We start from the raw sequence: 27159 nt of genomic DNA, 5'->3' as shown, positions 1-27159 counted from the left end.
TCAGCTGTTGAGAAAAGGGAAAATATAGGAGTTAGGGTGGGTGCCCATGGTTAGAAAGAAAAGTTTCAAGGAGATCTTTGAAAACAAGGTGGCAAGGCAGAATGAAATGGGCAGAGAGTTCCAGAGGATAGGAACAAAGCAGTTAAAAGAGTGACCATCAATGAGGACAAAGACAGCAAGTAACAAGAAGTAGTCTGGTGATAGAGGAGCAAAGGATGAGTGTTGGAACATAAGATTAGAGGGGTTCACCAAGAGTAGAAAGATTCAATGCTATAAAATTTATCAGAAGCTCTCGAGTACACTTTCGGCAGCTCTCAAGTTGACTTTTCCAACTGCCTCCTTTCTGGCCTCCAACACTATACACAAACACCAATTAATTTAGCATTTTGCTATCTACATCCTATTCCGCATAAAATTCCTTTAACCACTCACCCTCATTCTTGCCAACTTCCATTAATACCAAAATTGCTGCTTTTATCTACCCACCGTTTAGCCTCTCACTACCTGTGCAGCATCTTTTTGTTCTGTATCCTTGGCTGCACCTCCATTCTTCTAATGCAAGTCTGCTTCAAATTTTACCTCTTTCCCTCTGCTCTATATGTGATGACTGAGGCTTCAACCATCTTCTCTCTACACTCTATGAAGGGAATGTGCTCCATAAATTCCTCTATCCTGTTACCTTTCTCCCTACCTTGAAAATCCTCCTTTAAGCCATTTCTTCAACAGTGCCTTTGGCTACCCTCTTTGATTTCTCTTTTCCTGCTTGGGTTGGACCCCTTACTCTGCAGCATCTTGGGATCTTTACTACATTAAATACCCCATGAAAATATTTACATTTGAACTCTGGGCTAGCCAAAAAAGTGCGGGAGGAGACTAGAAATACAATGGAACATGTTGCTTTCCTGACTTCATAAACCTGTCACTGCACAGAATATCATCTTGCAGGTCACAAAATTGCAATCAGAAAAGGATGAATAAAACGCTACCACATTGCAGAGTTCTATTTCTGACATAATATAACATAAAAAAAACACTAATTCTAGTTCACATGTGTAAGAGGTTCCATTCCCGTACCCCCTTACTACAGTTCTTGGACTTTAGGAATTACAAGAACAAAATTACACACGACACAGGGTTTGGCTTAACCATGAATTATTGTTTTATTGAATCCAATAATAACCCCTTTACAGACACCTCAATGGTTAGTTGAAACAGAAATAAATCAAAACTGTCCTCAGTACAAAGCCTCCTGCAGTAACTTAAAATTGACATCCCAATTCCCTGCTGAACCCTTCAGCGATTTGACCACTGTTCCCAGTTACTCAAAACAAAGTCACTACGACTTGGCTCAAACTTACAAATTTCAGGCAAAAAACACTATGCTTTTGTCCCGAACCCACAGACCAAGATCACAACGATTTGGCTAAAAACACTTACAATGACCCACACAGCCAGTCAGTCCCAGTGTTGTTTGTAAGTCCTAAATCAAGATGACCAACTTCGACCCTTCTTCCAACTGCAGCCCCCACAGGACAAACCCCTTCAAGATTTGACTGAAAAACTTTCAATCACCCATATGGCTGGTCATTACCAATGTTGATTGTAGGCCTGGACCTGAGATGACCAGTCCCCATCCTTCTTCACATAACTGCAGTGCCAAACCCTTTGATCTTGTCCTTTTTATGACAATCCTTATCAAAATATCATGAACACATCTCCTGAAGCCATCCTGCTGGATGGTCAGCACTTAGCACCTTTTAATCTCTTTCCTCTGTTACCTGCCTGGTCCAGACAAATCCATTTACTGATGATGTTATTTCCATGACCGAGAACAATGAGCTCCACCAAGGTGAGTTAGTCCAGGCTCCAGAGCTGATATATATGAAAAAGGTTTCTCTCCTGTCTTGACGGGAGTGAATGCTGTGGACTGAGGCCGGTTAGTTGTAACAATGGCCTCCCCAATTACTTAAGATGATGGCAGTTATGCTGTGTCACTGTTATGATAATGTTCCAAATACCTGTCCTTTAACAGTATCAGTTCTGTTGTGATGTTGGAATGTTTGACATTGACCCATCAGAATGCAGCCTTCCTCTGTGTGCTTTGTGTTGAGGTTTGGCTCTCATTCACAGTACTATTTTCCTGGGGGTTGAGGTTCCTTCCCCATACTCCACAAAGTTCATTTTAAGGTCCAGTTGGGGGAAAGGAATTCTGATCCCACACATGGACAGTTTTTATGTTCCAGGAGGGCACAGATGAATCCCAGAGGCCATACAAAATTGCCCTGACCATAAAAGCAGTGTCAATGATGCATGCATACCATGTTAACAATCCCAATGCAATAATCAATTCTTGCACAAGTACCATGCAACAAAACCATACCTTGATTGCACAAAGTATATGAATGTTATATAAAGTTAACTAAAAGGAAATAAAGCTGCTTTCATTAATTGTTCTCAATTGTTCTCAATACAGGTAAGCAGGGAGGAAAATTGGAGCCTTGCAATCGAAATTCCGGCATATACCACCAGAAGTGGCATTAGGTATTAATATTAAAATGAGACAATTGGTGGTATTTTCACCTGAGTAATCCTGGACTCAGTTGTGCATCCCTGGTGTTCAACATTACAAGGCCATTTCCTTTATGAAATCGATTACAGACTCGATGGGCTGAATTTTATTAGCGTGCCCTACATTGCGGCGACGTGCTTTAAAGTCGGCAGTCTTCAGGTGCAGATGCACTGACGCTTGAACCCCTGTGATATTTCATGCAGCGGCTCATTTAAATGGAGGGAGCGGAGCGGCCGCCCCTGATGACATAGAGGGGGCGGCCGTTCGTCCCCAGCAACAGCGTCCGGCACTGCCATGCAGGCACCGGCACCATTTTTAAATGGCTTAAAGCCCTTCAGAGCCGTTTAAATGTTTAAAGAGACAGGGTTGTAAAAAAGTGAAATAAAAGTGAAATAATAGTGCAATAGGGCGGCACAGTGGCACAGTGGTTAGCACTGCAGCCTCACAGCTCCAGCCACCCGGGTTCAGTTCTGGGTACTGCTTGTGCAGAGTTTGCAAGTTCTCCCTGTGACCGTGTGGGTTTCCTCCGGGTGCTCCGGTTTCCTCCCACAGCCAAAGACTTGCAGGTTGATAGGTAATTGCTCCTAGTGTAGGTAGGTGGTAGGAGAATGGTGGGAATATGGGATTAATGTATAAATGGGTAGTTGTTGGTTAGCACAGACTTAGTGGGCTGAAGGGCCTGTTTCAGTGCTGTATCTCGAAATAAATAAAATTTTATTAACATTTCCAATCCCCTCTCCCACAAACCCCCCATGAATAATCAGTTGATTTTTGTCCTATCTCCCCCAAAAAAGTGATTTTCCACTCACAACTTTTCCCCCTGAACTTTATTCCATTTGACCCTAAACCCCTTCCCACCATCCCCATAACCAGTCGGAGTGGTTTTCATCACTCCCCCCTGTCCCCTGCCCTGAAATTTTCACTCTCTCCCCTCCCCACCAGTGTCATGCCTTGGAATTCCGAATGGACTTCTGACGGCGCATGAGTTGCGGCCGGCAGCTGGAATATTGGTGTGGGACGGTTTTCAGGACCAGCTATGTTTATTTGCATGCATTAACCTTTATTAACATATTTAAATGTAGCTCCTGCCACTCAGAGGCGGGGGAGGGTCGCACCAAGGCCTCGCCGCCACCAGTAAAATGCGGCGGGGCTTTCTCAGCATCGGGGATCATGGTGGGCCTCTCCTGGACGAATTTTCCGGGCCCCCCACCACGACCTCAAACGCTGGAGGCCTCCTAAACATTAGATATGATTCTGTGATTGAACATTTGCTAAATAATCCACAGTGTGCAAAGAACTACGCTGGCAACCAATTTAATATTGTCAATGGGGCTCACTGTGTGGCACATTTGCGCGTACTGGAAGCTACATATATTAATACACTGGACACTGTTCTTTGCAGACAGAAAGAATATGTACAAACATTGCGCCTTTTTCAGCTGACCAAAATAATTGACAGCCATTCTCTGTTTCATTCCTTTGGGTAACACCTTGACCAATCAGAGCCAAGCTGCCTGGTTTAAATTTCAAACAAAGCCTGACAGTTAACTGTCGGTCACCGTAAACTAGTGCATTCTTCATCGCGACGCCTCTACCAATCAGAGTTCACTTGCCAACCCATCAGCACTCTCTTCTCATGCAGTATAAGTTGTTGTTTTCCCTTACATTGGTTATTCTTGCGTATCGTCCTGATGAGTGCAAGATGGAAAGCTTCAACGACATGTCTCTATTTTCAGCAATACTCAAGTTCTGTACTACCAAACGACTAAATGAATATGTCTGTAATTATTTAAGTGCTTTTATTGTTAAGGTAAAGTGTATCAATTTTCACAATGTGAAAATACATTTTGGAGTGACAATGTGATCCTGAAAATTAATTCATTATTTCTTCAGAGTTTAAAAATTTTCCTGGAAGGTTTCCACTGGCCCTAATCATAGATTATGAACCCATACTTTCTCGTGAAACTAATCATGTGTTTCCCCATTTTACACATACACATGTTTGTATTTTACATCATTGTATGTTATATAAAATTGAATTAATTTATTTCATTTGACTGATTTTATGTATTTATTTTACTCCAGTTTGCCATTTCTGGGTATGATTATAAAAAGTACAATGGGAAAAAAATTACCAACCACAGTAAACAAATTAGTGGGTTTCATAATTCCAGTTTTAGAACAGTATTTAGATATATTTACTTTCATCTTTAACAACTTATTACAGTTACACAGCAAACTATAATTTGCCTCATTTGTCTCATCTTTCAGTATTCATGAACTAATAAAAATGTATTTTCTTCAACGACGATTTGAATTTTAATGGGCACAGTTTTACTGCAATGATAACTGGTTTGCAATCCTATTGAGGTATATTAGTTTTTTATGGAATAAGAATACTGAATGGTGTATCATTTTGCAAGTTTCAACACAATGCAGAGGATAGCTGTTCAAAGTCTTTTATACTAAGGCAAACTATTAAATAATTATGTTGTGTACATTTTGACCCTTTCAGTTTGTACAAAATTTTACAATACATATCATGCTATTTGGTCCTCCACTGAAAACTGCTGTCATTTGATGATTCACTTGCTGTTAATCCAGGCCAAGTTGAATTTCTAGATATAAATTGCTGTCAGACCAAAACTTGTTGGCATGCTAGGTCCTCCATATAATCTAACTGTATTATCCTACAAATCTTTGCATAGACTGAGGATTATCACTAGAAGAACTGAACTAAGTATTTGAAAAAGAACATACAAGTATATAGGACAAAGGACAGGGAAATGGGATTAGGATAGGTCCACTAGAAGAGCTATCATTGACATAGATCCTTTCTGTGCTATAGTTTCTTTGATTTTGAATCATAAGGCTGAAAAAAGTTATTACTTAAGAGTCATCAATATGTTTACAGAAAGATGATTTATCAGTACAATCATTATGTTGTAGTTTACTCAAGTACATTGTAGCAGGTGTAGAAAACCAAGTGAGGGACCATGTTTTCGCTAAGGGTCAACAAAGTACAATAGCAAGAGGATTACTCCAGTGACCGACAGCTCTCTATGTGAAACAATACTCGTGGGTAATTTTCACAAATACAATGGAATGAAAATTGATTGGGTTCTGTAATGGCTTGTCAATCAGCTCAGCCAGATTAGTGATAAAGTGAAAATTACCCCCTCTATATTGTATATTTATAAAAGAGAAGTTTCAGTATCTTGATAAGTATGATGTATACATCTGATTTTTTTTTCAGTTGTGTTGTTTAAATTCCAAATAAAGCTCAGTGACTTTCATAAGGTCCATTTCTTTCAGATATACAAAGATGAAGACAGCAACAAACATCTATATTTTCAATCTAGCACTTGCAGATGCATTAGAATTAATCACGTTACCTTTCCAAGCAACTGATACTCTCCTGGGATTCTGGCCTTTTGGAAATATACTCTGTAAATTAGCGATATCAATTGACTATTACAACATGTTCACCAGCATCTTTACTCTGACAGTGATGAGCGTTGATCGGTACATAGCCGTCTGTCACCCTGTTAAAGCATTAGATATAAGAACCCCTTTCAATGCAAAGGTTGTCAATGTGTGCATCTGGGTACTTGCTTCTGTGATTGGAATACCAGCAATGATTATGGGATCGGCTGACATGGAAAACAATGGTAAGTCACAACAAAGTATTGCTTTATATTATATTTATCATATACTATCAAATATATGTCATATAAAAGAAACAGTACCTCTTAATTGGCATTGCCGATGGTATATGTGCTTTTATTGTTCCATCAGTAACAGTTCATTGCTGGTGAATCCAGCAATCTTTCTCACCTCATAGACTTTGGTACAAATCAAAGTCCGCTATTGGGATGGAAGTCTCCTCTCTCTGTTGGTTATAACGACCCAACATGAAGTGATTTTGGGTAGTCCCAACCCAGTATGGCATGGTCAACAGAAAAAATGTTTGGAAAGTGGAAATAACACATTCATTCAGTAACAGGTGCTCTTTCGGGATTGAGATTAAGGCACATTGATGGGGCACCAGGGACAGAAAATTATAATGCTGCTAACCTGTGCTATTTTTGGCCTGAGGGTGCTTAATGCTGACACTGGGCGCTTCAAATGAAAAAATAATTCCACCACTAACACCGTGGAGTGTACAAAAAAAGTTAAAAAGGCTGCCAAATAAAAATATTTAAATTATTGACAAATGGTGTTGATCAAGTACGAGACTTGATACTTGTCTTCTTTTTTTGCACTGACCTGGAAAGTTTTTAACATATCAATGCCACAGAGTAATCCTGTATTTACTACTGGCTACATGCAGGCTCCATTATAAAGATTTTATTTGATCAAATATATGATCTTGGGGGAGGTTATATTATAATCCTCACAAAAGTCAAAGACAAAGACAAGTACAAACTTTGTTTTTTATTCAATCACTGTTTCCGGTGTGTTATTTTTTCTTTTCTCACCAATCGTTTTTCCATTCCAATGCATTTATTCCTTAAAAACACAGAGACCTTGCTGGGATGTGGTTTTATACCTCTAGTATTGTGCCTATGTGGGCATTCTGCATTTGCAAGTCTTGACATTGTGTTTGAGCAATCTATTTTATTTACCTCAGTGGCATCTTAGTCAAGCATGATTCTGTCTTCCTGCAGCATCCACACATGTGCAGTTCTGACAAATGTCACTTGGATAGTGATCAGGAGTAGAAACTCTAGCCACCTTTCCACTTCTTAATTTGAATGCCGATACAGACTAATTATAGTATTTCTACTGGACAAGGTCAACTAACTCAGAACAAACTCTTAAATCGAACTGAGGAACCTCCTGGTTGATATAGGTCAACGACTCAATAAACAAACTCACTGAGCCACTAGCACGGGAGTATAGTTACGGTATAACAAGTTACATTGGCAGTTTCCGTGGCAAATATGGATAAAGGAATTATAATGCATATAAAAATAAGAACAGAATGAGTGGGAGCAAAATTAACAAAGCACCAAAAATGAGCGCAAGGATCGCAAAGCGTGATTGACCCCCGCCTTTGCTTCTGATACAGGCAGTTTTGCAAATTTCATATTGCCTGCTTATTGCAATGATTGCCGTGTGCAGCCAGGGCTGAATAGGGGGCGCAAAATTTCGAAAGGCTAGCATGAGTTCAAGCTCGCCTGTACTAATTAAAGCCAGCCTGCACCTCTTAAAAGGCAGGTGTATTTTGGCTGAAACAGGTGCTGGAAGTCATTCTAGAAGTCAGTTTGACCTGATAAAAACAAAGGAGTAGCAAAACATGGCAGAGAGCAAGTTCCAAAGTTCTTGGATGCAGCTCTGGAAGCCTGGATGCAGGAGGTGGACAGGAGAAGAGAAGTCCTCTATCTAAAGGGCAGGGAGACCCTCCAGACAATCTCTGAGAAGACAATGGGAGCAGATTGCCATGCAGGTCAATGTCAACAGTGTAGCCCTGAGGAGCTGGATGCAGTTCCAAAAGAAATCCAGTGACCTCACACCAGTGGTCATGGAGAGTGAATGCATTTTGAAATGCCATATTCCACCAACTGCACTGCTAGCCTGTGCAATGTACCACATACCTATCACTCACCTACTAACAATTTCTATCAAATATGACTGCCATGTAGGCCCCCACCTGCCAATGCTGAGGCACAGTAATTTCGCCACATGGACATTAAATTTCAAATTGTTGCTGGGAAGAAGAGAAGGCCTGTGACAAGGGATTGCCAGGCCCCTGGCTGGGAAGACATTTTTGCATATTAACAGACAGTGTTTGGAACAAAGGAGCTATCCCCTACTCCAATACAATCCACAAACAGATGTGGTCAAACCAGTTAGTCACATGACTAACTTGCTTGGCAGTCTGGGTTTTTTTCTGAATTGTACAGTCTTGAACTGAGAATCTGCAGAAAAGCTGAATGCTGCTGGACTGAAGAAAACCCCCTGTCTGCCTGTCTGCTCCCATCTCTTTCTCACTCCAAAAACCCACTGAAGACACATGAACCAAGAGAGAAAAGTCTCCTACATTGAACAAGGTATAAGAAGACTACTGAGCCCCAACGAAAAGCAAGACCTGCCTACAATCAAGAACTCTACAGCGAGCTCACAGCACAGTAACAAAAAAACCCTCTTCAGAGATTTCCTGAAACTTTTCCACTTTATTTTTCTTCTCTTTTCTGTCCCTATTTGCATTCGTGTGTAGGGTATGCATGCTAGCATGGGCACGATGTGCATCCATAGGCGTTAACCAAATTAGAGGTTAAGTTTAATCAATTTCAATCTTTCTTCTTTAAACCTAAGAAAACCTGTGTATACGCTGATTTCTTTGCCTTATAATTTGGAAGTGGTGAACAAGGATTCACCAAGGGGACGCTAAAAACAGTGTGTTTAAAAATTAAACCCTGTTATAGTAATACCAGGTGAAGGCTGAAAGGGAACCCTCGACCTCTTTCTCACCTGGTCGTAACAATGACACATACTTCACATTCATAGCTTCAGCTCACCCTCACACACTTAGCACTACTGCAAGCCTCATACCCACATCTCACAGCTTGCAGACACTGCCAGCTAGTCAACCATTACAGTCACATCACCCAAATACATTGCACCACACTCACTGACGCACTTCCTTCACTTTTGCAGGCAGCAGCAACTAACCGGCCAGGGACAGACATGGCTGCATGGAGGAGACGGTGCTCGCCATTATTCTAGCAGCCATGACTGAGGCCATGGCCAGTGGCGGGGCTGAAAGCATCAAAAATGATGGTCTGCTCATATCTAATCCTCCTTCTCACATCTCACATCCTCCATATCCCACAATCTCTTCTGATTTACAAGCTGCTAATGATGTAAGCATGCATCTCTTGCTTTGACCCCTTAACCTCACTGCAACCTTACCCTTGATCCTTTCTCCTACCCAAAAACTGCAACTGGCCAGGCAATAGTGCAGGAGCATGTTGTGCAAGAGGAAGAAGAGAATGATGATGATGAAATACCATCATTCAATCTCATACATGCAGCCATGAGATCAGATACTGGCACTGTGCGTACTTTAAAGGTTAGCATAGAGGTGGGGTCTGCATGTGGTGAGTCACTGGACACAAATGGCCTGCAGCCAGGTCAGAAGAAATGGGTAGCATGGATACCAGCTCACCAGAGGATAAAGTTGCAGATGGGTTCTGCTGTAGATGACTCAGATGAGGACTTCAGTTGGACTGTGTACAGCAAAAGCCTAATGGGTAGGCACACAGAAATGAAGGGTGCATTGGCGGGCCTGGCAGAAGGCCTGCTGTCACTGTCAAGGAGCATAGAGGAGTCTGGCACCATCCTTACACATGATTTTGCACAGAGCTTGGAGCCCAACCTTTCCAACATGGAAATGGTGGCCAGTTCCATTAACACATTTGTGGACTCGACCATGACACAGCATCTGATGGCCGATATCTCGGTTTCCATTGCTGCACAAGCAGAAACCACCCAACGCCTGAGTGCTGCAGTGGGAACTCAGACTAAGCCCATGCAGGTGCGGCAATTTGCCATGCAAGCACAGATTGTTGCCTTCATGGCTGCAGATACCAGTATTCAAAGAGGTTGCAGAGTCTCAAAGCAGTCCAGCAATCTGTCCTCCAACTCATTACTAGGATTCCTGAGGCACCGCCCCTGGGGATTGGCTCCGTGGAGCACAAACCTGCTGTCCTTTCTCAAGTTTACAAGTCTCGTCCTCCCTCCACTGCCACTCTGCCAGTGTCTCTGCTGTTACCTGTCTGCCAGCCAACCCAGACCACTGTCACCCATGCTGCAGTGGTGCAATCTGAAGACAGTTCAAGGCCATTTGCAGTCTCCTCCCCCAAAAGTCAGCAGTCTTCTGCCAGCCATGCTGTAGCCACTAAGGTCGCAATGCATAGGAGCACTAGGCCAGACAAAGGCACATGGAAGACAAGAACTAAGGGTATGCACAAGGGTGATTAGTTGACTTTTGTATGGAATATTGGATGGTTTGTTTGATAAAGCTAGTTTGGAATGATTGCTCTGTGGGAACAAGGGCGCTGAAATGGTCAGGGACAGAGGAAGGTAAGGTGTGGGATTATTGTAGAATGAAGAATTGAGGTTGTGTCCTTAGTACCAGAGTCGGATAAGTTGATCACGGACAGCCCAGTCGAAAAGGGAATGTGTTGGTTGCCTCCTTCCTTTCTCCTGCTCCTCCTGTTGCTCCTCCTCGGCTGCTTGATGTATAGCTAGCAGTGAGGGCTCTGCTGTCATGATGCTGAGGTTATACAGGTTGCAGCAAACCACAACTAATCATGCAGTGCCCTCTAGAAAGTACTGCAGGGCTCCTCCAGAGCTGTCCAGGCACCAGAAGTGATGCTGAAGAATGCAAAATCATCTGTTCGATAACATTCCATGTGGCAGTATGGCTCTTGTTATACGCACACTGACCAAGTGCACATGGATTGTGCACCAGAGTTATGAGCCAGGTGGCCAGTCGATAATAAAAACAAGAAATGCTGGAACCACTCAGCAGGTCTGGCAGTATCTGTGGAAAGAGAGGCAGAGTTAACATTTCGGGTCAGTGACCCTTCTTCGGAACTGACAAATATTAAAAATGTCACAGGTTATAAGCAAGTGAGGTGGGGGTGGGGCAAGAGATAACAAAGGAGAAGGTGTAGATTGGACAAGGCCACATAGCTGACCAAAAGGTCATGGAGCAAAGGCAAACAATATGTTAATGGTGTGTTGAAAGACAAAACATTAGTACAGAAAAGGTGTTAACGGACTGAATATTGAATAGCAGCAAGTGCAAACATGAAAAAAAACAGTGGGTAAGCAAACTGAATAAACTAAGATGAAATGAAATAAGTGCAAAAAAAGGTTGTAAAAAATGTAAAAAAGAAAAAAAGAAAAACCAACTAAAAATGAAAGTACAATGGGGGGCTGTCATGCTCTGAAATTATTGAACTCAATGTTCAGTCCGGCAGGCTGTAGTGTGCCTAATCGGTAGATGAGATGCTGTTCCTCGAGCTTGCGTTGATGTTCACTGGAACACTGCAGCAATCCCAGGACAGAGATGTGAGCATGAGAGCAGGGGGGAGTGTTGAAATGGCAAGCAACCGGAAGCTCAGTGTCCTGCTTGCGGACTGAGCGGAGGTGTTCCGCAAAGCGGTCACCCAGTCTGCGCTTGGTCTCCCCAATGTAGAGGAGACCACATTGTGAGCAGCGAATACAGTATACTACATTGAAAGAAGTACAAGTAAATCGCTGCTTCACCTGAAAGAGGCCTGGGATAGTGAGGAGAGAGGAGGTAAATGAGCAGGTATTACAACTCCTGCGATTGCAGGGGAAGGTGCCATGGGACGGGGACGAGGTGGTGGGGGTAATGGAGGAGTGGACCAGGGTGTTGCGGAGGGAATGATCCCTTCGGAATGCTGACAGGAGAAGGGAGGGGAAGATGCCTTTGGTAGTGGCATCACGCTGGAGGTGGCGGAAATGGCGGAGGATGATCCTTTGGATATGGAGGCCGATGGGGTGGAAAGTGAGGACAAGGGGAACCCTGTCACGGTTCTGAGAGGGAGGGGAAGGGTTGAGGGCAGAGGTACAGGGAATGGGCCGGACACGTTTGAGGGCCCTGTCAACAACAGTGGGGGGGAATCCTCTGTTGAGGAAAAAGGAGGTCATACCAGAAGCACCGTCATGGAAGGTAGCATCATCAGAGCAGATGCGTCGAAGACGGAGAAACTGGGAGAATGGAATGGAGTCCTTACAGGAGGTAGGGTGTGAAGAAGCGTAGTCGAGATAGCTGTGGGAGTCGGTGGGCTTATAATGGATATTAATAGACAACCTATCCCCAGAGATGGAGACAGAGAAGTCGAGGAAGGGAAGGGAAGTGTCAGAGAAGTGCCAGTGTCACTGATCCGAAACGTTAACTCTGCTTCTCTTTCCACAGATGCTGCGAGACCTGCTGAGTGGTTCCTGCATTTCTTGTTTTTATTTCAGGTTTCCAGCATCCGCAGTATTTTGCTTTTAGGCCAGTAGATAATGCTTGTCATCCAGTAGCCACCGTCTAGTTTCTCATGGGGCCCAAAAATGCTGGCACAGTGGGCTGGCGCAATATGACTGCTGTCAGGATAGCATGCATTGATCTGCCTGATGTGCTGAGCATGGTCGCACATCAGCTTCACATTGAGGGAGTGGAACTCTTTTCAGTTCTGATACTTCTCTGAGTTTAGATGTGGTGCCCACAAAGCAACATGTGTGCAATCAGTGGCACCCTGCACCATGGGGAACGTTACTATCCCGGTGAAGCCACATGCACACTCGGAAGGCAATGCATTCCCCTCTCTTCTCATACAGTGTGCCAGACACCTTCCTTATACAACAGTGTGCAGTGAACTGTGAGATTTTGCAGGAGATGCCCCCTGTTCCGGCCTGAAAGGAGCCCAACGTGACAAAGTTTATGCCACAGTCATCTTCACAGCCACTGGCAGTGCCATTCTCGCCCTGCTCTAAGGCTGCAGGTCTGCCTGCAACACGTGGCAGATTTCAGTGGAAACCCCCTTAGTGAAATGGAGGCATCTAATGAACTGTTCCTCGCTGCAGTTGAGGTCAGACAATTGCTTCCTGAAGACCCTGGTGGATATGGCCTCTTGTTGAGAGCTTTTCTCCCCCTTCCCCCAACTCCCTCTTTGAGCAGCTTGTCCTTAATGTTGCCTCTGCTGACTCTCACTGTCATGCTGCAGGCCGAGGGGAATGGAAACTGCAGCGCCCATGACTGGGAGTAAGTGGTCGAGCAGAACCCTTGAAGTCAGAACCAAGACCTTCACTATATGCCAAACCACTCCCGGTAGACTTCAACTTTAAATGACAGTACAAACCATCAAGCACTTCTACCAACTCAGCAGCCAGTAGAAATCAATCAGTAACTTACTTGAAAGTTGTTGATGATCCCTTTAAATAGAGTTGGTGGGGGGTGGGGGGTCGTCCTTCCTGCTGTGGAACATATGTTCCGCTGTCCATGGTTAAGAGAGGATGTTAGCTGGACAGCTGATGTTGAAAATGGCAGTGCTAGAGTCAAATCAGTGTTACTCGCTGACTGACATCACTCTGCATACTCTGGTGCATGCTTCTATTGCCTGTGCTACCAACATATCCAAAATTGCGTTGGGGCAGCCGCACCAGAAGTGGATGCGAAACAACACCCATAGTACTGAAAATATGGGGGCCATGGAGCTGAATTTTGCAGCCCATGACTTTAAAATGGGTATTGAATAAAATCTGCACTTCTTGATCCAGTTATCTCTTGCCCTCTAACCACATTACATCTGAAGATTATACTTCAACTTGAGTCCTAGGGCTGAATTTTGTGGAGCCAGCAGAGCTCCTGAAAAGGCAGTGAGAATCCCGCATCTGCCATTCGGAGCCTCCCCAGCGCGATTCTATGATGCCCAGGCAATTAACAGCCTGGCATCGATCCCTGTCCCTTTAAAGACAGGGATCCTGCCTCCAAGAGCTGCTGGCCAATCAGAGGGCTGGCAGCTTAGTAGTATTGGCAGTGCTGCTAGGCCCAGTGCTGGAGACCTGAACCTGAGGTAAGTGAGGTGGGGTCGCCAGGCCAGACCAGCATGCCTCGGCAATGCGGGAGGTGGGTTGTTTGCTGGCAGGGGCCCTCCATGAGCCACAGATTGCCTACTGAGGAGCCCCACCCCCCCAAATAAGTCTGCATCCCAATAGAATTTCTAATATGCCTCATTTTACTGGGTGACCCCCCCCCCCCCCGCATGGGGGAGGCCCCCCCGCCACTGGCGCAATCCCAGCGGCAGCGGGAAGAAGCCCTTAAGTGGCTGGTAATAGGACTCTTAAGATCCTCGATTGGCCTCTGGGCGGGAATGTCAGCCGATCCCGTCCCCGACTTAATTGCGTTGTGACAGGAAGGCGATGGGCCCTCTGCCCCCAGCCTCCCACCTCCAGCCTCCCACCTCCTGCTGCAATTTTATGGGGCCCCCCCCTGCCTCCTAACCTGTCTCCGGGGGGCCCATTATATTCATGTCCTCATGTGCAATGCCACAGGGGAACAACCTGTAGTACAAAAATGTGCAGGATCATTGCAGCAAAAATTACAAATATTCAGATGTTAACATGTCTTAACTTGCTTTCTGTTTCTTTTGTTCCAGAAATTGAATGCCTTTTGGTTCATCCTCAGCCCCACAGTTACTGGAAGCCCACAATTGAAATAGCTGTGTTTCTTTTTTCCTTCGTTATTCCGGTTGCTATCATAACAGTTTGCTACACATTAATGCTTAGGCGGTTGAGAAGTGTGCGTGTGCTTTCTGGATCAAAAGAGAAGGACAGGAACTTGCGTAGAATCACAAGAATGGTCTTAGTGGTTGTTGCAGTCTTCGTCATCTGTTGGACCCCAATCCATATTCTAGTCTTAGTGCAAGCTGTCTGTAATCATGAAATTATGGCAATTATGCCAAGCTGGTATTTTTGTGTTGCTCTTGGATATGCCAATAGCAGCCTCAACCCTGTTCTTTATGCCTTTCTGGATGAAAACTTTAAAAGGTGCTTTAAAGAGTTTTGCTTTCCCTCCACTTTTAAAAAAGAACTTAAGGTGTCAAACGGGATGAGAAGTATCACAAAAGGTGTTGCTTACTCATGTAAGAATACAGATGGCAGTGAAAATGTTGCATGACTAGAAGTAGAGACTCATTCGGCTACTGGCCTGCAGAAGAATAAAATTAACTTAAATGTGGAGCTGACTCAAATTATATAGACCTTTGAAAATAAACACTTTTGTTGCATTTTTAAAATGAATAAAATGAAACCATTCCTGGTTTCAATAAATCAAATGCTGTTTATTTTAAAATGAGCAAACTCAATTAGTGAAAAGTTATCTTCATGGGTAATAAGTCAGAATCTGAAACATGCATTACTGTAAGAAAATAAAAAATTCCATGCAGGTTAATCCAAGTCAGTTTTCCAGAGAAGGCTAGCACCCCCACTGAAAAAGTATGAAGGGTTAAGCAACTGTTTAAGCTACAGTAATATTTGTCTACACAAAAAGCAGTAATTTAATTGTGCCAAATATATTAATGCTTATTTGATGATAAATGTATTATTGCATGTTAGTGAAATATTTATTCCTTTCATCATTTGAGTAATTGTGATTATTTCACCACAAAATTAATAGTATTAATATCTGCCTTTTGTGACTGAATGTAAAGCACTTTTTGTAAGCTTCATTATTGCAGTTAGGAGCTTTTTGACTGTAAGCACAGAGTAATCTTACAAAACATTGAATATTTTTGGATGCATGCTACTGAGGTCAAATAACCAAGTGGTAAGGACAAAACAGACTTCTGCTTGTTAAAATTAGTTATCCATATCAAAGTTCCAAAATATCCATTTGATTGTAATAAAACCTATTGCAGGCATAAGCTGAAATATTGCTGCTTATTGGCCCGTACTTAGGCAATAGCATGCAAAAATATTTGCTTTCTAACTTTATTTGTGGCTGTTTCCATTTTAGACTAATGGGATTTTTGGTCCTTACATTATGATCGCCCATATTGTGAGCCATATTATTGATTTTTACCAGTTTCCAATTTAACACATATATAAGCTGAAGCAGATGTTTTTGAGAACTGAATATGTTCTAAACGTTTTGATAGAATTTCTAATATGCAGCAAGTGCACACATGGGGTTTGAAATCACTCTGTGAGATCTGCAAATTAATGCTGAACAAATTCATATCAATGTATCTCTCTGCTCTTTCACCAAAGGTGCTTCCCCATTTTCATAGGTTAACATCAGCACTGAAAGAGCAGATTCAAAACTGGTATCTGAACACATTAAACATTTGTGCTCTGACATTGCACAGCATAGTTTTAAGATCATAATCACTCAGGCTATCATTCACTCATGGACAGCAGTTGACATTTTTTTCTGCAGTCATGTTCTTAAGTGCTTACCTTGTTTTAAAGGATCTTTGCTATAGTTCCTTTCGAAGAATATATATATACATGTTCATAATAATGCTTGCATTTATATAGCATATTATCGTGGCAAAACATTTCAAATTACTTTTAATGTAAAAACATTTTGTGTAAATAATTATATAAGTATTGTCTTATTCACCTGTAATTTAACTGTATTTACATGTTAATTGAAGAAAAATTCAGTTAAAGAAATTTTTTTTCACTAGATGTATGTAAGTGTTCAAATTAAAGCTAAGGCTTATACATATAACTAGGATATTCCAAATATTTGGTGTTGTCAACATTTTATGCTGCATTAAAATAAAAATGTGCTAATGTGGAAAGTTAATTGCAATGTTTGTCTCCTGAAACAATAAATGGAAATTATAAATAACATACTGTTAATTCATATTATTTGACACAGTTAATACCTTAGTAAAACTCATTCTATGTGCATGAAGGATATTGTTCATTCAAAATTCTCAGAACAATAGGTGCACAACAAAAGATTGCTTTTAATTTGATGAAGTTGCAGACATCCTCTCCAGATGGGCCTTTGAGACCCTAATGTGATATGGCTTCAGTAGAAACACAAATAAGCAAAGAAGTCATAATTTCTCCTGTTATGGTACCATGAACTACCGGAAATCCTTAGTTCCTGCTGCTAGACAAAACAGGCACACTGCCCTGTATGCCAAACTGAAGTCAATAGAAAGAAAAATCAGGCACCATATAAAATAGGCATCCAATCTGATCATGTCAGTTTTCCACAGAATGCGTTAGGTTAAAATTACCTCCAATAGTACTGGGTCAAGAGCTGAGAGCTGCCTCTCCTGAATCCAATAAACTGCGTCACAATTTGGAGTGGAAGAGGGTAGTTTTTTTTTATTCATTCACAGGATGGGGCCATCGATTCGTATAAAAACAACAAAACAGAGTAAAGAAATTTGACAATGACTATCAGTTCTATTACTGTTTATCCCATCCATTAGATTGTTTACAACACTCCTGAGCCTAAGCCTGAGGAAAACAGTGCTGGAAACCAAAAGGTAAAAGTGGTGGCAGCAAGTCAGCGGGTATCCAAGAGAGTGAGCCTGAGGGAAAACAGTGCTGGAGACCACAGGTTAAAGTGGGGGTGGGGAATCAACAGAAATCTGAGAGAGTGAGCCTGAGGGAAAACCGTGCTGGAGGCCAACAGATAAAAGCAGCAGACCTGAAGGAGTTTTGGGGCGGAGCATCGGAGAAGGGTGAGCATGAGCATCAGGAGGTGAAGTTAAAAAAAACTAAAAGTGAGATGAATACAAGGGAAGTTAGTTTTTATATAAATCTTTAAAAAGTCTTTAGTTTATTTCTGTTAAGTTTAGTTACTCTAAACAATAGAGGCATGGCAGGGCATCTCAGTCCTGTGGACTTCATATCCTGTTCCATATGGGAACTCCAGTACACTTAACATGTCCTGAACAACTACATGTGTAGGAAGTGTCATCAGGTATAGGAGCTTGAGCAGCAGCTGGCATCACTGTGGTACTTCCACAAGACTGAGAACTATGTGGATAGATGTTTCTGGATGTGGTCACCATGCAGCTTAAGGGTATGAAGGCAGAGAGGAAATGGGTCACTGCCAGCAGTCAAAGAGGACCAGGCAGGTATTTATTTTTTAGAGATACAGCACTGAATCAGGCCCTTCAGCCCACCGAGTCTGTGCTGACCATCAACCACCCATTTATACTAATCCTACACTAATCCCATATTCCTACCACATCCCCACCTGTCCCTATATTTTCCTACCACCTAACTATACTAGGGGCAATTTATAATGGCCAATTTACCTATCAACCTGCAAGTCTTTTGGTGGTGGGAGGAAACCGGAGTACCCGGCGAAAACCCACACAGACACAGGGAGAACTTGCAAACTCCACACAGGCAGTACCCAGAATTGAACCCGGGTCGCTGGAGCTGTGAGGCTGCGGTGCTAACCACTGCGCCACTGTGCTGCTTCCAACTGGTATTCAGTTCTGAATACTGGTGAGAGTGATGGTTCATTTGGGGAGTACAACCAAAGCCAAGATCAGGCACCATGGGTGGCTCAGCTGTACAGGGGGCAGGAGGAAGATTGGGAAAGCAATATTGATAGGGAATTTAGTAGTTAGGGGAACTCACAGGCATTTCTGCGGCTGCAAATGTGAATCCAGGATGGTACATTGCCACCCTGATGTTAGGGTCAAGGATGTCACTGAGTGACTGCAGAATATTCCAATGGCAGGGTGGGGGGGAGGGTGGGGTGGGGGTTGGCGTGAACAGCCAGAGTTAATTGTCCATATCAGTACCTGTGACATAGGTAGAAAGAGGGATGAGGTTCAGCAGGTAGAATTTAGGGAGCTAGGAAAGAGACTAGCAAGCGGGACCTCAAATATAGTAATTTCCGGATTACTCCTGGTGCCATGCACTAGTGAGTATAGAAATAGGAGTATAGAGTAGATGAATGTGTAGCTGGAGAGATGGTGCAGGAGGAAGGACATTGGAACTGGTTCTGAGGGAGATGGGACCTATACAGGCTGGACGGATTGCACCTCAGCAGAAACAGGACTAATGCCCTCATGGGGTGGTTTGCTGGTGCTGTTAAGGAGGGTTTAAGCTACTTTGGCAGGCAGACGGAAACTAGGATGTAGCATTAGAAATGAAAACCAAGATGCACAAAGGATTAGGAGAGATAGATTGCACCAGACTAAGAAATAGTAAGGTATTAGGTGGGGTTAGAGTAAGAGGGAATGCAATAAAGTCACAACTAGCTTTAATTTGCATGCATGTAAATGCACAAAGCATGGTAAATAAGGCTGGTGAGTTGCAGGCACAAATAACCACATGGGGATACGTTGTTGTAGTGATAACAGAGACATGGCTGAAAAAAGGGCAAGACTGGGTACTAAATATTCCTGAATACAAAGTGTTTGGGAAAGATATGGAAGGGGGAGAGGGGGTGGGCGGGGTGGTGGGGGGGTGCGTGGTATTGATTAAGGAGAATATCACAGAGCAGGAGAGTGAGGAGGTCCTGAAGGGGTCGAGGACAGAATCTATTTGATTATACTTAAGAAACAATGGAGGTACCATTACACTACTGGTTGCATTCTATTGACCACCAACTAGTGGGAAAGATATAAAGGAGCAGATTTGCAGGGAAATTGTGTTCAGGAGAATTTTCTTAATCAGTTCCTTATGGGCCCAATGAGGAAGGAGGCATTGCTGGGGAATGAAGTGTAAGTAGGGGAACATTTAGGGAACAGTCATCATAGTATCATAAGCTTTAGGTTAGCTGTGGAAAAGGACAAGGAGCAATTTACAGTAAAAATACTTAATTAGAGGAGGCCAATTTCAGTGGGATGAAAACAGATAAATTGGAATAAAAGATTGGTAGGCAAAACTGTAACAGAACAATAGGCTGCTTTTAAAGAGGAGATGGTTGGGATACAGTCACTGTAGATGTCCACGAGGAGGAAGGCAGGACAACTAAAGCCAGAGCTCCCTTGGTGACAAGAATGATAGACAGTAAGAAGAAACAGAAAAAGGGTGTGTATGACAAATGTCAGGTTGCTAATACAAGTGAGAGCCAGGCTGAATATAGAAAGTTCAGAGGAGAGGTGAAAAAGGAAATAAGAGAGGCAAAGAGAGAGTATGGGAAAAGACTGGCAGCTAATATTAAATGGAATCAAAAAGTCTTTTAAAGGCACATAAATAGTACAAAGGTAGTAAGAGGATGGTGGGGCCAGTTAGGGACCAAAAAAGGATCTACGCATGAAGGCAGAGGATATGGCTGAGGTACTAAATGAGTATTTTGTATCTGTCTTTACCAAGGAAGAAGATGCTGCCAGTCACAGTGGAAAAGAAGATAGATGAGACATGGATGGGCTAAAAACTGATAAAGAGGAGGTATTGGAAAGGCTGGCTGTACTTAAAATTGATAAATAACCAGAACCAGATGGGATGCATCTGAGGATACTGATGGAAATAAAAGAGGAAATTGCAGAGACACTGGCCATAATCTTCCAATCCTACTTAGATACAGGAGTGGTGCCAGAGAACTGGAGAATTGCAGATATTACACCCTTGTTCAATAAAGAGTGTAGGGATAAAAACAGCACCTATAGACCAGTTAGTTTAACTTGGTGGTAGGAAAGCATTTAGAAACGATAATTCAGGACAAAATTGACAGTCACTTGCACAAGTGTGGACTAATTTAGGAAAGACAGCATGTGTTTGTTAAAGGCAAATGGTATTTGACTAACCTAATTGAGTTTTCTGATGAGGCAATGATGAGGATTGATGTAGGTGTTCAGAATCATGAGGGATCTGGATAGATTAGATAAAAAGAAACTGTTCGCACTCATGAAAGGATCAAGAATGAAAGGGCACAGATTTAAAGTATTTGGTAAGAGAAGCAAAAGTGACATGAGGAAAAACTTTTTCACGCAGCGAGTGGTTAAGGTCCTGAATGCACTGCCTGAGAAAGTGATGGAGGCAGGTTCAACTGAAGCATTCAAAAGGGAATTGGACAGTTCTATGAATAGGAAGAATGTGCAGGGTTATAGGGAGAAGGCGGGGGAATGGAACTGAGCGAATCGCTCTTTCCGAGAGCTAGTGCAGACACAATGGGCCAAATGTCCTCCTTCTGCGCTGCAACAATTCTGTGATTCTGTAACAGAGAGGGAATGCAGTTAATGTAGTGTACACAGACTTCCAGAAGATTTTTGATATAGTGCCACATAATAAGCTTGCTGGCAAAATTGAAGCCCTTGGAATGAAAGGGACAGTGGCAGCGTGAATACGAAGTTGGTTGAGTGACAGGAAACAGAGAGTAGAGTCATAGAGTCATTGACAGCATAGAAAGAGGCTATTCGGCCCATCGAGTCAATGCCGGCGAGTGGTGAATGGTTGTTTTTCGGACGGGAGGAAGGTATGCAGTGGGGTTCCCCGGGGTCAGTTCAAGGACCGCTGCTTTTCTTCATATATATTAATGACTTACGCTTGGGTGTACAGAGCACAATTTCAAAATTTGTAGATGACACAAAACTTGGAAGTATTGTGAACAGTGAGGAGGATAGTGATAGACTTCAAGAGGATATAATCAGGTTGGTGGAATGGACAGATACATGGCAGATGCAATTTAATGCAGAGAAGTATGAAGTGATATATTTTGGCAGGAAGAATGAGGAAAGGCAATAGAAACTAAAAGGTATAATTCTAAAGGGGGTGCAGGAACAGAGAGGCCTGGGGTATGTGTACACAAATCGTTGAAGGTGGTAGGGCAGGTTCAGAAAGTGGTTAAAATGGCATATGGGTTCCTAGGCTTTATAAATAGTGGCATAGAGTATAAAAACAAGGAAGTTCTAATGAGCCTTTTTAAAACACTGGTTTGGCCTCAACTGGAGTATTGCATCCAATTCTGAGCACTGCACTTTAGGAAGAATGTGGAGGTTCTAGAGAGGGTGCAGAAAAGATTTGCAAGAATGGTTCCAGGGATGAGGGATTTCAGTTACATGGATAAATTGTAGAAGCTGGGATTGTTGTCCTTAGAGAAGAGATAGTTGAGAGGAACTTTGGTAGAGCTGTTCAAAATCATGACAGAGTAGATAAGGAGAACTGTTCCCATTGGTGGATGGTTCAAGAACCAAAGGACACCCGTATAAGGTGATTGTTTACAGGACCAATGCTGACATGAGGAAAAACATTTTCACACAGCAAATGGTTAGGCTCTGGAATGCATTGCCTGAGAGTGTGGTGGAGGCATATTCAATTGTGGCTTTCAGAGGGAAATGGATAAGAATCTGCACAGAACCATAGAATCATGGAAAAGTTACGACACAGAAGGAGGCCATTCAGCCCATTGTGTCTGTGCCAACTGAAAAATCTAGCCGCCCATTCTAATCCCACCTTCCAGCACCTAGTTCGTAGCCTTGCAGGTTACAGCATTTCAGTTTGCAGGGCTTTGGGGAAAGTGCAGGGGAGTAGGACTAGCTGAGTTGCCCTTGCAGAGAGCCAACATGGACATGATAGGCCAAATGGTCTCCTTCTGTGCTGTAACCATTCTATAATTCTAGGAACTACTAATAATTCCTCTGAAGTAATTCTTGATGCATACACTCTCCTAAACTTGGTTCTGGAATTAAATATTTCTAATGCACATTATTACACAGACCTCCTGTTAATGCATTTATTTTTGCTTCTCAACTGCCTGTTATGCACCAGTTAAATGGAGCATCAAATTGACACTTCAGTCCATTTAATTCTCATGTATGATTACTTTCTTCTATGATTTCAAGGCACTGACCAGAGCTGGAAAATCCCAGTAATCAACAGGGCAGGAGGTATTGTCTAAAAATTGAGATCTTTGGTGAGCCCTTCAACAAGAGTGTCAGATCAATTCCATTTATACTATAATATACAGATACATATTTATATATATAAAATCTATTTCACCTATGGGGGTTGCATGTTTTCAGATGCTTCTCTGGTCACCTCCCCAGAGGTAGGGGATTGGCTCATTTCTCTCTGTACTTCTGCTGCTACTGCAGGCCGAGGTCTTTACCACTTCCTAATCTCCTGGTGTGGAGACTCGTAGGCTGCTGCTTTAAATCTCTCCGTGATCTATCTCTATAATCAACTCCAGCTCCACAACCCACCAAATTATCTGTGCTCCTCTTATTCAGGCCTCTTGAGCATCCTGATTTCAATCACTCCATCATTGGTGGATATGCCTTCAGCTGCCAAGGCCCTAGGCTCTGACATTCGCTCCCTAAACTTATCCAACTCTCTTTCCTCCTTTAAGACACTTCTTAAAGCCTACATCTTTTTGGTCATCGGTTCTAATATCTCATTAGGTGGCTTGGTGTCAAATTTTGCTTTATAATGTTCCTGTGAAGTGCCTTGGAATGCTTTATTACATTAATGGCACTATATAAATATAAGTTGTTGTTGATAGCTGTTCCTACTGTGTTACCAATCAACTCATGAATGGTCTTCAAAACATCATGTACTGTGGATCATAATATCACTAGGTGGAACTTTCCTGGAGAGGTTCTCCAACTGTGCTCCTCATCTCATAGAGTCATTGAGTTAAACAGCACAGAAACAGGCCCTTCGGCCCATCGTGTCCATGCCGGCCATCAAGCACCTATCTATTCCAGTCCCATTTTCCACCACTTGGCCCGTAGCCTTGTATGCTATGGCATTTCAAGTGCTCATCTAAATACTTCTTAAATGTTGTAAGGGTTCCTGCCTCTACCACCTCTTCAGGCACTGCGTTCCAGATTCCAACCACCCTCTTTTTCTCAAATCCCTTCTAAACCTCCTGCCCCTTGCCTTAAATCTATGCCCCTGATTATTGACACCTCCACTAAAGGAAAAGGTTTCCTCCTACCTACCCTATATATGCCCCTCATAATTTTGTACACCTCAATCAGGTTCCCCCTCAGCCTTCTCTGCTCTAAGGCAAACAAACCTAGCCTATCCAGTCTCTCCATAGCTGAAATGCTCCAGTCCAGGCAACATCCTGTTGAATCTCCTCTGCACGCTCTTCAGTGCAATCACATCCTTCCTATAGTGTGGTGACCAGACCTGTACACAGTACTCCAGCTGTGGTCTAACTAGCATTTTATACAGCTCCATCATAATCTCCCTGCACTTATATTCTATGCCTCGGCTAATAAAGGCAAGTATCCCATATGCCATCCTAACTGCCTTATCTACCTGTGCTGCTGCCTTCAGTGATCTATGGACAAGTGCACCAAGGTCCCTCTGACCCTCTGTACTTCCTAGGGTCCTACCATCCATTGTATATTCCCTTGCCTTGTTAGTCCTCCCAAAGTGCATCACCTCACACTTCTCAGGATTAAATTCCATTTGCCACTGCTCTGCCCGTCTTACCAGCCCATCTATATCGTCCTGTAATCTAAGGAATTCCTCCTCACTGTTTACAACACCACCGATTTTCATGTCATCTGCGAACTTACTGATCATACCTCCTACATTCAGATCTAAATCATTAATGCACATGACAAACAGCAAAGGTCCCAGCACCAATCCCTGTGGTACACCACTGGTCACAGGCTTCCACTCGCAAAAACAACCCTCGACCATCACCCTCTGCCTCCTGCCACTAAGCCAATTTTGGATCCAATTTGCCAACTTGCCCTAGATCCCATGGGCTGTTACCTTCTTAACCACTCTCCCATGTGGGACCTTATCAAAAGCCTTACTGAAGTCCATATAGACTACATCAACTGCTTTACCCTCATCTACATCTCTAGTCACCTCCTCGAAAAATTCAATCAAGTTAGTTAGACACGATTTCCCCCTGACAAAGCCATGCTGACTATTCCTGATTAATCCCTGCCTCTCCAAGTGGAGATTAATCCTGCCTCTCAGAATTTTTTCCGATAGTTTCCCTACCACTGATGTTAGATTCACCGGCCTGTAATTACCTACATGCCTGAGGGCTCTCCTTCACAAGCCACAGATACTACATATTGTTCAATGGCAGTTTAGAGGGAATCAGCAAGGTGTAGAGTAACCTCAGCTCAGTCACAGCAGTAATTCTGATTTAGCACATTTAAAATTCCAAACTGTTTAATATCATTTTGGTCATATTTATTGTAGAATTGTCAACAGAGCATCTACAATCACAGGCACATTTGATTAGATTTTAGCTGAAATGCCTCAAACATAATAAAATTATTTTGAAATTTAAACTTTGGCCTGCAACTTAGGGCTGAATTTTGTTCACCTCCTGATGTCGGGCTCCATGCTGAGGTGGGGGGCCGGTAGATTGGAGCGGCAGCGGCCTACCACGGAGTCCAACCGGGATTGCTGGGCCCGAACCTCCCGGTGGTGGGGAAGCTCCATGGTGGTCCTTCCACCCCTCTGCAGCAGGACCATGGTTTAAATATTGAAATTACCTGCTTGCACACAATTAATTTGAATTGCCCACGGTCTTACCGTTGGTTCTGGATCTTCAGCGCAACGGGCGGCCCTCACATGTCTTCACTTTCCCATCCAGGGAATGCTGGTTTCACCAAGGTGGGTGAGGGGAGAACTCTGCATTTGAAGTGTAGTGGGGGGGTGGGTGGGTGGTGGTGGAAGGGGTGAACTGTACACTTTGCGCAATTGTTGGAGGCGAAGGTAGGGGTCAACTCTGCACTTTGTGCAGTTGGGGGAAGAAGGGGTCAACTCTGCAATTTTAATGTAGTGATGGGGGGGCTGGTGGAGAAAGCATTTATTTTCTGCGTATAGCGGGGAGGTAATGGGGGCAACTCTGCACTCTCTATGCATCGCTGGCAGCCTTTTAAAAATGGCACCAGAGCCTGCACAGAGACCGTTGCCGCATTCACATGTCACCGAGGCCGCCCCGCCACTCGATTGGGTGGTGGGGGCCAGTGGCTGCCCTGCATATTCTAATAAGCTGCTGGGTTCAAGATCGTGGCGGTGTGGCAGTGCATGATGTGCGCATGCTGGCCACCATTTTGTACGCCTACCGCCGCTTCTGGCAACAGGAAAACAAAATATAGCCCGTCGTGTGTGAGACATTAATGTACCAGCAATTAAAGCATTTGTCTGAAATTCTTCTTCCTGCTATTATCGTGGAGGTGCTAATCTGTTTAAAATAATTACAGAGACATGGTTACAAGGTGACCAAGGTTGAGAAATAAATATTCCAGGGTACACAATATTTTGAAAAGGCAGACAGAACAGCAAAGGAGGAGGGCTTGCCCTGATAGTAAAGGATGACATAAGGACATTACTGAGAAAGGCCTTTGGCTCAGAAGGTCATGAAGTAGAATCAGTATGGGTGGAGATTAGGAATAGCAAGAGTTATAAAACACTGATGGAAGTAGTTTATATGCCCCCTAACAGTAGATATGCCATTGGATAGAGCATTAAACAAGAAAATATTGGAGCTTGTAACATAGGCAATGTAATAATTGTGGGCGACTTGAATCTCCTATAGACTGGACCAATCAAATTGGCAAGCTGGTCTAAAAGATGGGTTTCTGGCATGTTTTCGTGACAGTTTCCTGGAACAAGACATTGTGGAACCAACTAGGTATGAAGCTATTTAAGATATAACATTGTGTAATGAGGCACGGTTAACTAGTCATCTCATAGTAAAAGATCTGCTGGGAAGTAGTGATCATAATACAATTGAATTCCATGTTCAGGCTTCGAAGGCTACTCCGGCAGCACCTTCCAAACCTGTGACCTCTACCACTTAGAAGGGCAAGAGCAGCAGATGCGTGGGAACACCATCACCTGCAAGTTCCCCTGCAAGTCACGTTTCATCCTGACTTGAATCTGTATCACCATTCGTTCACTGTCACTAGGTCAAAATCCTAGAACTCCCTTCCTAATAGCATTGTGGTTGTACCTACCCACACATGGACCGCAGTGACTGTAGTGTGCAGTGAGCAGCACAGTGGCGCAGTAGTTAACACTGCAGCCTCACAACTCCAGTGACCCGGGTTCAGTTCTGGGTACTGCCTGTGTGGAGTTTGCAAGTTCTCCCAGTAACTGTGTGGGTTTCTGCCAGGTGCTCCGGTTTCCTCCCACAG

At 43.2% G+C, this 27159-nt stretch overlaps 1 protein-coding gene across 3 annotated transcripts in view; it reads left to right on the top strand.

The window, feature by feature from the left end:
• oprl1 (opiate receptor-like 1) overlaps window positions 1-15275 on the top strand; it is a 44174-nt gene extending 28899 nt beyond the window's left edge. The window contains exons 1-3 of one of the 3 annotated variants that reach the window (XM_068048814.1): window positions 4948-4963; window positions 5881-6240; window positions 14755-15275. In XM_068048814.1, the coding sequence (XP_067904915.1) occupies window positions 5895-6240; window positions 14755-15275 (867 nt within the window). In that variant the 5' untranslated portion in view covers window positions 4948-4963; window positions 5881-5894. Of the gene's footprint in view, window positions 1-4947; window positions 4964-5504; window positions 5528-5880; window positions 6241-14754 lie in introns of those variants that run through there. The other 2 variants (XM_068048813.1, XM_068048812.1) reach the window with 2 other exon arrangements.
• Window positions 15276-27159: the final 11884 nt, after the last annotated feature.

Source organism: Heterodontus francisci, chromosome 16, assembly GCF_036365525.1.
Source record: "Heterodontus francisci isolate sHetFra1 chromosome 16, sHetFra1.hap1, whole genome shotgun sequence".
Lineage (NCBI taxonomy): Eukaryota > Metazoa > Chordata > Chondrichthyes > Heterodontiformes > Heterodontidae > Heterodontus > Heterodontus francisci.
This window is presented reverse-complemented; position numbering and strand designations above follow the sequence as displayed.